The sequence below is a fragment of the Globicephala melas genome, chromosome 12 (assembly GCF_963455315.2).
Source record: "Globicephala melas chromosome 12, mGloMel1.2, whole genome shotgun sequence".
Taxonomy (NCBI): Eukaryota; Metazoa; Chordata; class Mammalia; order Artiodactyla; family Delphinidae; genus Globicephala; species Globicephala melas.
Genome location: NC_083325.1, coordinates 36655944 through 36669341, shown reverse-complemented (window position 1 = coordinate 36669341; position 13398 = coordinate 36655944). Strand labels below are relative to the sequence as shown.

Sequence of the window (13398 nt, the reverse complement as noted above, 5' to 3'; positions counted from 1 at the left end):
GCTTCTCAGAAGCACTCTGGGCATGTTTAAAAAGTATTTCAGGGCTTCCCTGATGGCGCAGTGGTTGAGAGTCCGCCTGCCGATGCAGGGGACACGGGTTCGTGCCCCGGTCCGGGAAGATCCCACATGCCGCAGAGCGGCTGGGCCTGTGAGCCATGGCCGCTGAGCCTGCGCGTGCAGAGCCTGTGCTCCGCAACGGGAGAGGCCACAACAGTGAGAGGCCCGCATACCACAAAAAAAAAAAAAAAAAAAGTATTTCAATTAAAGAAATACACATATAAATTGTTAAAATGTCAAAGAATACTTGGAATTAAAGCAGCTGTTTACTGTCTTATCCCACCACAGCCTCTCATCCCACTTTCAAATGTAACCATTTCAACTCTTGGTAATTTCTCCTGGTTCTACCATCATATTTCTAAATACGTTGTGTCACTTAGAACTGCATTCAGGTGCATGTAATAGAAACCTTAAAAAAAAAAAGTAATTACTTAACCGAATGGAAGTTTGTTCTTCCTCACAGAACAAGAAATATGGCCTTAAGCAGTCCACGGCTGAAAAGACAGCTCCATGACATCAACAGGTACCAGAAACCTACTTTTCATCCCCTTTCCCTTTATTAAGTGGCTTTTGATTAACATTACTCCAGCAATTAATTCTTCCCTTTTCTGCATCGACTGTACTACTCCCATTAGCTTACCAACAGGAATAGATGTTATTCCTTGCATCTAAAACAAGAAACAAAAACCTCTTTTTTTATTTTTTTGCGGTACGCGGGCCTCTCCCGTTGCAGAGCACAGGCTCCGGAGACGCAGGCTCAGCCGCCATGGCTCACGGGCCCAGCTGCTATGCAGCATGTGGGATCTTCCTGGACCGGGGCACGAACCCGTGTCCCCTGCATTGGCAGGCGGACTCTCAACCACTGCGCCACCAGGGAAGTCCCAAAAACCTCTTTTAACCTCACCTCTCTCTCAAGCTCCTGACCTATTTCTCCATTTTCCTTTATAAAGTAATCCCTTCTGATGTTGTAAAGCCCTAATTTCTCTCCTCCTATTTTCCCTTAACTACATTCCAGTCAGGCTTCTGCCCATGCCATCTACTGACCCTGCTCTAATCTAGGTCACGAATGACCTCCATGCTACTCCATCCGATAGTCAATCTCAGGCAACTGTTACTGGTATGCTACATACCAGCAACACTCAACTTTCTTCCTGAAACCTAGTTTCCAGGGCACCACATTCCCTTCAGTGTGCTCTACCTCTCTGGCTACTCCTTATTCGTCTCCTTTCTCCATCTCTCCCTTTCTCTCTCTCCAATCCCCAATGCTGGAGCACCCCAGAGCTCCGCCCTTCTGCCTCCTCTAGTTCTCTATCTACACTCACCCCCTTGGTGATCTTCACTGATTTCTTGGCTTCAATACCATCTCTGTTGCTGCCTCCCAAATTTCTCTCTCCAGCCCAGGCCCTTCTCTAAACTACACATTCCTATAACCAATTGTCTACTGACTTCTCTACTTGAATATCTAATAGGCATTTCAAACACTGACGTCAAAAACTGAGCTCCTGATATTGCCCTCAAAAATGTCTCTTCTCAGTCTTCGCCATCTCAGTAAATGGCCATTCTTCCAGTTGCTCAGAACTTTCTCCTATATTCCACATCTGATCCATCAGCAGAATCTGGCCACTTCTCACCACTTAACCGCTCCATGCGTTCAAAACCACCGTTATGGCTGTTCACCTGGACTATGGTAGCAGCCTTCTAACTGATTGCCCTGATTTGATCTTCATTTCCTTCAATGTGTTCGCATCACAATACCTAGAGTTATCCAATTAAAAAGTAAATCAGATCAAGCTCCTCCTCGGCTCAAAAGCCCCGAAGGGTTTCCCATCTCACTTAGAGTAAAAGCCAAGTCCTTCAAAGGCCTGGAAGGCCCTTATATAACTAGTGCCTCATTTTCTCTCTGATCTTAATTCCTACTACTCTTCTCCTTGCTCATCCCACTCCAATCAGATAAACTCTGATGTTTTTCAAACATGCCACGTATACTTCCATCTCAGGGCCTCTGTACCTGCCTGGAACTCTCTTCTCCAGATACCTTCCACGGCTTGCACCTTTATGTCTTAATCACACGAGGTTTTTACTGGTCACCAGATATCAGGCCCATCCTGCCCTACCATCCCCCACATATACTTCCTATTTTTCTTGCTTTATTTTTCTCTTAACAGTTATTACTTTCTTACATACTCTAAATTTTACTTATCGATCCCTTCTTGACTGTCTACCCTAATAAAACTTAAGCTACAGGGGAACAGGAATAATGGTCATTTTTGTCTGTTTTATTCACTGGCATCCCTAGCAATGAGAATTCTATTTGGCATATACTAGGCACTATATATATATATATGCCTTGAGTGAAAGAATGGTCAAAAGCAGGGCCCGGTCCCTTCAGGAATATTTCAGATCCAGACTGGAAGCGCAGAAGCTGAAAAGCCACATCCCAATTGAGTCTGGTGTGACATTATACATATATATAAAATAAGTACATGTATTTTATGTAAAAATACATTTAAAGTATGCAATATTCCTACAATATTTTGCTTTTTTAGAGGAATTTCAAACGCCTCAGCCTGGGGAAGACATATTTTTGGATAGGGGCAGTGGTCTATGGAGAATAATACCACTAGTCTGAACAACCTACTCTGCCCTCATAGCAGGCAGTGAATGGCAGGGCTTTGTGGAGCCACTGGAAGCCCTAGGCAACAGGAAGAGTCAGTAAAACAGTGCAATACTTATTTAAAATTCTGATATTTTGCTCATTATAGGTCTTCTGAGGGGCATTAATTCTGATTTTTAAATGCTGTACAAAAATATGACTTAAAAAAAGTAAGCTTTCTTGTAAGTCCTACCAGGAACCTCTGCTTACTTTGGCCAGAACTGCCTCATTTTGCCACTCTGAACAATAGGGTCTGTTCATAAAGAAAAATGGATACTGGACAAGCAACTAGCAATGTCTTCCATATGTTATTTCTTGATTTAGTCATTACCTACTGATTTTTTTTCAGTAAAATTTAATTATCCTATATCTTTTATTATCTTATTAAATATTATTATTAATTCTCCTAGATCAGACTAGATATCAGATCTATCAGTTCCTTTTCTTCCCTCCCTCCAATATCCCTAGGAGAACCTTCTGTCCCCTGCCCCAATTTGGACCAGCTGCTACCTAAGCCTAAGGCACAGTCATCCTAAGATTTCTCTTCCTTTCTTTCCTGTGTAAGATCCTCTGTTTCCTGGATCCTAAGAAATCTTGCTTCTTGGTTCACTCTACTGCTTTAGGGCAGCACATCTTCCAATAACTTCCTGAGAAAAAGTCCATGGCAGGTAGGTAAGATTTTTTGAGAGCTAACTAGCTTGAAAATGTCCTTGCTTGAAAGACAATTTAGAATTCTAGACACAGAATTCTAGGCTAAAAGCTCTTCCCTTCAGAATTTTGAAGGCATGATTCCACAGTCTTCTAACTCCTTGTATTGCTGTTGAGAAGTCTGATTCCCATTCTTTTCTATGTACCTTATTTTTCTTTTTTTTTTACTGCAAAAGCTTTCTGGATCTTCTCTTTATCTTTGGTTTTCTAAAATTCACAAAATATGTCTTGGTATTAGTCTTTTTTTCAACCACTGGGTCCTTTCAAACTGGAAACAAACATCCTCCAGTTATGGGAAATTTTCTTCTATTATATTTTGTTTGTTTGTTTCTTCCCTCCTGTTTTCTATCATTAGTAAGATATTGGACCTTCTGGCCTGATGCTCTAATCTTCTTATCTTCTATTGCCTATTGTTCACTATGTCCCTTAGTACACTCTGTTCTGCATTATAGGGATATTTTAACTTTATTGTTCAATTCTTCTATTAATTCTTCTATCTATGCTGTCATATTTTTAAAATTCATTTTTATTTTTATTTATTTTTGGCTGCGTTGGGTCTTTGTTGCTGTGCGTGGGCCTTCTCTAGTTGCGGTGAGCAGGGGCTACTCTTCGTTGCGGTGCACGGGCTTCCCACTGCAGTGGCTTCTCTTGTTACGGAGCACGGGCTCTAGGCACGTGGGCTTCAGTAGTTGTGGCACACAGGCTCAGTAGTTGTGGCTCACAGGCTCTAGAGCACAGACTCAGTAGTTGTGGCACGTGGGCTTAGCTGCTCCGCAGCATGTGAGATCTTCCTGGACTAGGGCTCAAACCCGTGTCCCCTGCATTGGCAGGTGGATGTCTTAACCACTGTGCCACCAGGGAAGCCCCTATGCTGTCATATTTTTAATTCTCAAGAGCTCCTTTCCTTTTTCCTGAGTATTCCTTTTTCAAAAATAGCATCCTATTCTTGTTTCAAAGATGCAAGAACTTCTCTTATTTCTCTGTGGGGATTAATTTTAATTCCTTGAATTTAGCTCTGTTTATTGTACTGTCCCTGATTCTTTTTCTTTTCTGTTTGTTTTAGCCTCAGACTCATAGATCTTAGATTTACAGATGGAGATTTCCTTGAAAGTACTGTGGATCTCTGGCTCCCTGGTTATATTTATTTTTTTAAAAGATCTTTATTGGAGTATAATTGCTTCACAACACTGTGTTAGTTTCTTTTGTACAACAAAGTCAATCAGCCATATGCATACATATATCCCCATATTCCCTCCCTCTTGAGCCCCCTCCCACCCTCCCTATCCCACCCCTCTAGGTTGTCGCAAAGCATCGAGCTGATCTCCCTGTGCTATGCAGCTGCTTCCCACTAGCTATCTATTTTACATTTGGTAGTGTATATATGTCGATGCTACTCTCACTTCACCCCAGCTTCCCCCTCCCCCCCCAGTGTCCTCAAGTCCATTCTCTATGTCTACGTCTTTATTCCTGCCTGGCCACTAGGTTCATCAGTACTATTATTTTTTTAGATTCCACATATATGCGTTAGCAGACGGTATTTGTTTTTCTCTTTCTGACTTACTTCACTTTGTATGACAGACTCTAGGTCCATCCACCTCACTACAAATAACTCAATTTTGTTTTTTTTATGGCTGAGTAATATTCCATTGTATATATGTGCCATATCTTTTTTATCCATTCATCTGTTGGACATTTAGGTTGCTTCCATGTCCTGGCTATTGTAAACAGTGCTGCAATGAACACTGTGGTACATGTCTCTTTTTGAATTATGATTTTCTCAGGGTATATGCCCAGTAGTGGGAGTGCTGGGTCATATGGTAGTTCTATTTTTTGTTTTCTAAGGAACCCCCATGCTGCTCTCCATAGTGGTTGTACCAATTTACATTCCCATCCCTGGTTATATTTAAAAGTGAGTCTCCAAAAAATTGACTGGAAGCTTGGTGTGTACAAGGAGGCTTGTTAACTTGGGCTTCACTGTAAGGAGATTTGTTGGCACATCTATATTTTCAAAGGGAACTACCAAATATCAGTATGCATAGGCTTTGCTCTGGGAGTAATAATCTATTTTGTCAGAGAAGGGTCTTCTAAATAAGTTACATTGAGATATAGCCTCGGTGCTGGAGCGGGTAAGGAGTTGGGGAAGATCTCACCATTCCAGATACAGACTCTTACTTAATCCCCTTATTTTCAGTCTAGCCACCTTACTTCTGCTCTGTGCTTAGAATCTTCAAGTCCAGAAACCCCCTAGTTTGGTGTTTCCAGAAAATAATTATCCCATTTCATTTGTTCTTTGTAGAAACCACCTCTGGTTTTCATGTTTTAGCCTACATCCCACTGCCAGGCTAATCTCTGTGCTTTCTCTAAATTCTTATTACCTTTTTAACTTGGTGTCATACAACTTAGCACTCACTAGTGTCCTAGTGATTTTACATGTCTGTTTCCCTTGACTAGGTTATACTGGCAACTCAGCCCACACTTCACACATCTTTAGTGCCTCCTGCAATGGTGGCAGTCAGTAAATACTGTGTGATGGGTTTTGTATAAATAATATGCTATTACTAATAGTTGTAACTTAAAACCATGGTTTGTCAATTATTATTTTATGAGGAAATCGAAACTCATTTTCACACAGTTTGGTGAAAGATCAGGTAACGATGCTATTCATTATACAACTGAGGAAGTTATAATAAAATAAGTTCCTTAAGGTCACAGTTTATCTGTGATATGCTTGGAAAATAATCTCTACTTTTACATAGCCTGTCAAGTAATTCATTACAAGAATTTAAAAAGAAAACTATCTTTTCTTGGCATTTTAAAATTGTATCTGGAAATGTCAAATAAGTATAGAAAGAAATCAGGGTAAAGATGACTATATCATACTTTTATGCTCAAATGTACATATATGATTCAAATAATTTAATCTAAAATCAATATATATGAAGTTACATCTATCTTAATGATAATATTGCTTTTAACTAATTATGCAGTAATCTGCAAATATGAATGTGACTTGAAGCACAATTTAAGGAATTAAAATATTCCACCACAGCAGTGTACAATTTAATAGTAGCTTAATGCTGAAACTATTATTCCCTAAGAATAGTTTGGAAAATGGTTTAAGAAATTCAAAGCAGAAAATTATTAAATACTTTCTCATAATAAAATAATTTAGGAGATCAAAAAAACAGTGAGAAATATATGTGATACACTTTTAATTCATTTCAAACTAGTAACAGGTACAGTCTGAAAAACCAACTTCAAAAGAAAGTTTTCATATAGAACATATGTATAGGTAAGTCTTGATTTATAAACTGTTCTGAATTTACAAATGGAATTATTTTTTAAATGGTACAATTTACAGGTCATTGAATCACTGAATCAACAACATGAATTAAGCTTTGATACTGATGATAACCTATCAAAAAAAAACCCTTGTTATTCAACAGAGGGAAAAATCCAGGCTCAGATTGCATCCTCTGAAATTCTTTATGTTGTTGTAGTTGCACCACTAATTCCTGAACAACTGAACCTTTCGAAGAAATAAGGATCCCTTAAAAAGAAGACAACCAAGATAAATTCCATATTGCCTAAAGTTGCCCCTTTTTGAGGGGGGGATAAAAGATTTACATTAGTTAAGGAGTGGCACAGTCAAAAACTGAAGAGTCTAACTATGTTAGCACCAAGATACTGAGGAACTTTTTTCACTTCTTTTCTAAGAATTAGAGAACTTTACGTTGTGATCAATGGCTGCCATTTTAGGGTTAAATATATGGGGGAAATTACTAATAGAAATGAAAGCATATGTTGCCTTTAGAGTTACCACACTGGATGATGTACAAAAGGGGGACCCTATGGGAGCCTGTAGAGATGATTTACTGATTTTGCAGCTAACAAAAGGTTAAGGGGATCCTTACGAAAATTTAGCTTGAGCACCAAATTTTTAATTTTCTGTCATATTAGAGATCTTTAAGAATAACACACATATTCATATTTTTAGAAGACCTAGCTAATAGTCCTGTCTAGAAACTGTGGTAGTGGATGGATAACGTTAGGAGGTCTTTCAAAGGCCCTAAAGATATGGGGAATAACCTGGACCTGTGGACACGGTGGAGGTCAAGTTATCTTGTTGAAATATATCACATCAAGAATGTACTGGTAGTAAAAGGTCTATTTAAGGCATATCTTATCAATCATAGAAATAAAGCACAAAATATGACAGAACATAATGATAAGCTCCAGTGGAAATGTTAAACACAGACTCATTGGTACAACAGCCTATGAAATCAGTATTTTCAGTTTCCTATAAATTACGGAAGTAATTTTGTATATATTCTATCACACAAATTCCTTTTCTGAGTTGAATTAATTCAATAGTGAGGAATATCCATCTTCATACTCTCCCATACATACATGCACACAAACCTGCTTATTAAATCAAAATGCAATAAAGTCTATTTAAAACGGATTGCGTACTGAGATGCTCCACTGCATATTTTCAGATGCCTGACATGTTCCAACTTACCTGTGCAACAGTAAGGGTGAGGCCATGAGACACACCTCTTACTATAGGTGGTAGGCTTCCCCTGCAGTCAAATAATTTTGAACCAGCTTTTAAAGTGAGTAATGGCATTGAGAAGTACAATTTGAGTTGTACTAAGTTCAAAACTTTCTGGAGTATATTTTGTATTCAAGTTTTAAAGTCTGATTAAAATTTTTATGAAAACAAATTATGAATTTTTAAATAAGTCCATCCTTTTCAATAGTATCCTAAGTCTAATTTAAGAAGTACTATGGTTCTAAAAAAGAAACGAAATTGAGTTATTTGTAGTGAGGTGGATGGACCTAGAGTCTGTCATACAGACTGAAGAAAGTCAGAAAGAGAAAAACAAATACCATATGCTAACACATATATATGGAATCTAAAAAAAAAAAAAAAGCTCATGAAGAACCTAGGGGCAAGACGGAATAAAGACACAGACCTACTAGAGAATGGACTTGAGGACATGTGGAGGGGGAAGGGTAAGCTGGGACAAAGTGAGAGAGTGGTAGTGTATATATGGACATATATACACTACCAAACGTAAAATAGATAGCTAGTGGGAAGCAGTAGCATAGCACAGGCAGATCAGCTCAGTGCTTTGTGACCAGCTAGAAGGGTGGGATAGGGAGGGTGGGAGGGAGATGAAAGGGGAAGGAGATATGGGGATATACGTATAACTGATGCACTTTGTTATAAAGCAGAAACTAACACACCATTGTAAAGCAATTATACTCCAATAAAAATGTTAAAAAAAAAGAAGTATTATGGTTCTAAAAATATTAATTCAACCTTGTAAACAGTCTCTGGAAAATAATAATTATGACAGTTGAGGAGGTAACTAAAGTCACTTTCATGAATAAAGGTAGACTAGTTTAAACAAAAAATGAGCACAAACCAGAGTCCACTAAAATGAGATCTATATTCAAATAGTAGATTAACACAAGTTTATAATCACTACAAATTCAATGTGGTAGATTTATGGATAGAGCCATGGGTCTAAACTTCAAACAAGAGTAGTTAGACCTAAAATTCGTGAATCACATTGTAAGCAAGTAAGAATTTAAATTGATACAGGATATTTAATTCCATAAAACAGTTATAATTATTAGTACTGATGTAACTTCAACTACATGTAGGAGTAGAATATTACTAATGATTCGTTTTATCATAAGCGAGTAAAATTTTTCTAGGCAAATAGCATTTTTTAAGCCTACTGACACAGCTGAGATATTTGTCCATTATTTTATGATCAACGGACAAGTGATTATTATGTCCTGAATCTAGACCCATTCAACATGTAGCTCACCTTGTCCAGGCTCTAATAGTGCTGTACAGAAGAACTTTCTGTGATGGAAATGCTCTGTATATATATTGTCCATATGATAACATGTGGCTACTGAGCACTTAAAATGTGGGTAGTGCAACTGAGGAATTGAATTTTTAATTTTAATTAGTTTAAATTTATATTTAAATAGCCACAGGTGACTACCAGCTACCATATTAAACAGTACAGTTTAGAAGGTTCAAAAAGTAAGAGCAAATGTCTTGTTTTGTTAGGTCTAACTCTAGTCTGCTTGTTGATTTCCATAAGCATGGTGTTCACAAGTGCTTACAAGAGTGGTCAAAATACCTTTTGTCCTATGGTTTTACCTTCATTCATAAATATGATTAAGTCTATGACAAACAAAAAATACCATCTGAAAAGACTGTTACTAGTGCTTATAGTGTCAGTACAACTATACTGATTAATGAGGTAGCCTGAGTCAATCTGTCTAATGTTAGTTCTAGAATGACTAGAATTCAAACTATGAAATACCTGTTCCTAAAAAGTTTTTGTCCATTACCTATCATAACACAAGAATACCAATTACTGCATAGTTTTCAGCTCCACTGGTTAAACACTGCGAAAGCATGTCAAACCTTTTTACCTGACAGACATATTTGTTCTTCCATTTGCTCAGCACACACTGACTATTTTGCATCAGCTCCTGAAGGAAACAGAAAAAGAGAGTGCAGTTGGCTATACACATTGTCGTTACCAGTTAAAGTGCTTCTGATTTGCAAGCAAAAAAAAAAGATCAGCATGCCTCACAAAGATGCAACTGTTTTGGAACTCCTCACTGGACAAAAGCAAAGCTATCATCACCAGGAGAGTTGATCCTTTATGAAAATTAAAGCTGTTGAAAGATGTTTTAAAACAGATTTGTTTGTTGCCATTTTTGAAACTTCTGGAAAGATACCTCCAACTCCTTGAGTGAGTCTCGAAGTTTTTCTGGGCGTCTGTTTTTGAGCGTCCATGGAAAATCTCGTGCTGGCAAACAAAACGTGTACTACAGTTAGTTAAACATGGTTTAAAAAGGAAACTCTGCTTAGCAATGTGCCTTAGGAGATTAAAATAAAACACCTCCTTAACTGAAAGGAAGTAGGCTTCACTTCCATCATCAAATGACAGTTTTTGAAAGGCTCTGTCATAAAAACAGGATTTTTACCACAAAACAATCTCCCTGATCAAAATTTTATGATGACAACTAACAAGGCTCGGAGAATCCCTGGGAAAGTTTCCTAGGCCTGTGAATCTAGCACTTAACAGTAAATGACCCACTCTTTACCACAGAAGTAACATTTTCATATAAATAAAGAGTCAATCTGAAAGAAATTCCAAACTGTGCAAGTAGCCTTATCAGATCTGAAAATTCCTATGAGTAAATGAATATAGTGAGGAAAGAAATAAAATTTAAAAAATAACACAGAGAAAATGAATTTAAAATTAAGCATCACACATTTAAACTAAGGACAAATTTGAGGGAAATCCAAGTTTTAACAGATTAGACACTAACAGTGCTCTTTTCTATTTAAAATAATTCTCTTTAAAATCTACACCACAATTCAATAATGATAAGCCTTTGTTTTGTTTTAAATTAAAAGATAAAATTATTTAGTAGAGTCTCAATGTTAGCCTAAGATAAACTAAAAATAGTTCTGTTTAAAAGAATTAACAGAATATTAAATTCATTATAATGATATCTATTTCATCACAAAAACGAATTCATCTCTGAATTCTCCTAAATAATAATTCTAAATGCGTGTGTACATGTGTTTTGTGTGTATGTACATATAATATACTGTATATATAGGCATTTAAATTTTTATAGAATTGCTATTATCTTATTAAAGCAAATTAATGACATTCTATAAACATAATTTATGATGTGCAGAGCATATGTAAAAAGTTTTAAATCTCGGTTGCAGGTACTAATACAGTATTTTTAAAAATTAAATGTTAGCTTGATCATTTAAAATGAGAATAAGTAGGATATTCAGCTCCACCTATATTCCAAATAAAACAGTCATATTTTAACCACATTATACTGTACCCATATTACATATATAACACGTTTATATATTTGAAAACAGGAAAGACTAAAGAGAATAAAATGCTAATACTGATAATTACAAATCTTATTCTCTTACAATGGGTAAAACATATTAATAATTTAGGCATAATATGGATAATAAAATGTTATCAGAATTTAAGCATGGCACACTTTTTAAATATATTAAATAATATAAATATGGTTCAATAAGAAAGTTTGTGTTTACAGAAGCATATATCTCACCAAACAATGGACAGAGATTTCAATGGTCTAAACGAAAAATTCCTAACAATATAATTCTTATTCACGTTTATGTACCTAAACAATGGGAATTTATAAGAAATTTGTAAGGAATAACATTTTCTATTTGTGCAGAAAGTTTAAAATATGTTTTAAGACTGAATTTTCAGGGATATTAAAATTCCACTTTTATAATAATTCCAAAAAATATAAAGTAAAACTTACATTCTGCCAGCTTCTGCTTTTCTTCTAAGTTACCATGCTCTGTTGCTGATATTGTGGCAGCGGAGAGATGTTAAAAAAAAAAAAAAGTGGAAATTATTTTTATTATAATACTTTGTATTTTTATATGTGCATAAATAATTATTTATACATGCTATTGAGATTAATAAAATATGCTAAACTTTAAAAAAGGCAGTTGAAAAATGCCATAATTTGGATGTTTTCATTTCATAGAAGATTTCCTAAATTTGTAGTGAAAAGGCTTACAAAGCACAACAGGTGGGCCAATATCCTGAGTTTGCAATCTCATCAGATAGGGAACAGAACTGCAACTGAGCCCAGAACAGAAGCTGCTTCAGTCTGTCATCAGAACCATGAAGTCAGCCTATTAGCCACCAAGCTAAGCACACAGGATGCCCACACAAGCCTCACTTCAACAGAGACCAAAACAGGAAGTAACTCTAGCTAGAAAGACCTTTTGGCCCATCATGAAACTTCTGGGATTAACAGGATTAATCAGATAAAGAAAATTGATCACTCACTCAGAAATGCCTATTTCAGATATCAGGTGAGGATCCGGGAGGCCAGCATCAGTGGGACCCATGCATTAACAATGCCCTCTACTGGGACACTGATAAATAAACGAGAATAGACTGTCCAGTTATCAGTCTAATCAGCAGTAAAATGAAAATTTTCAGATTCTGCTATAGCATTTTCTCAATATTGCTTTATTTTATATAGAATAGATATCAACCTCAGCATTTTTCTGAAGAACTGGAGTAACCTTTCTTGAAATTCTAGAATTCATCTAAGACTCATAAAAACAGAGTTTTCAAGTCAGTATTTTATAGTTTAGAATAAAAAGTTTATAAAAATCACTTTAGTAGAACAGATACTTTACCTGGTGGCTCTTTCTTGTCATAATACTGGTAGATCCCGATGTCTCTATCTGTAGAAAGGAAGAAATGACATTAGATTATGGTAAAAAGTTATGGAGAATAAGAAGCCAACCCATACTGTACGGCAGGGTCAGTAGGGCAGGGAGGAGGGCAGAAACAATCTCTTTATGTTACTGGAAATAAAATACTTCAAAAGTATGTGGACATGGGTTTATCTATTCTAGGGATATTCAGGAACTGGATAGTTTATCAGTCCAGTTAGGAAAGAAATAACACAAAACTAGAATGGCATGAGGAAAGAAGTGATAAAGAACTGACGCCAAGGAAGACCAACTTTTTTCTCTCATGCTTCCTCTGATATTTTTCACAGGGTGCTACCAAAAGAAACTACCACTAAGCAAGGCGAAATGAAATCAGTGGATAGAATTCTGAGCTGTGGCTTTCTCTTCTCTAATTTAACTCGAGTCTAGTAGGGTATTTGGGAGAAATCTGCAGAAAAGAAAGGTTTAGAGGAAGGTGTGGATAAATTATCTGAAGCTTGTTTAGATTCAAAAACCTTCCAAACCATTCCAATTCGGATGCTCTGCTGGGGTTACAAAAGCAAAGCTAGGCTTCCAAGATGCTGAGAGTGATTTGACCATGGAATCCGTTCCTGCAGTTGAATTACAGGAGAACAAAATAATTGTGTCCACTTTCTTCCTATCT

At 36.7% G+C, this 13398-nt stretch overlaps 1 protein-coding gene across 2 annotated transcripts in view; it reads right to left on the bottom strand.

Annotated features, from left to right (window-relative positions):
• The window catches only part of WDPCP (WD repeat containing planar cell polarity effector), a 255661-nt gene that overhangs the window by 134699 nt on the left and 107564 nt on the right, over positions 1–13398 (bottom strand). For both annotated transcript variants that reach the window (XM_070046891.1, XM_070046892.1), the window contains exons 3-6: positions 12696–12743; positions 11798–11842; positions 10199–10269; positions 9887–9946 (exon numbers count right to left, since the gene is read on the bottom strand). In XM_070046891.1, coding sequence (XP_069902992.1) covers positions 9887–9946; positions 10199–10269; positions 11798–11842; positions 12696–12743 — 224 coding nt within the window. The remainder of the gene's footprint in view (positions 1–9886; positions 9947–10198; positions 10270–11797; positions 11843–12695; positions 12744–13398) is intronic.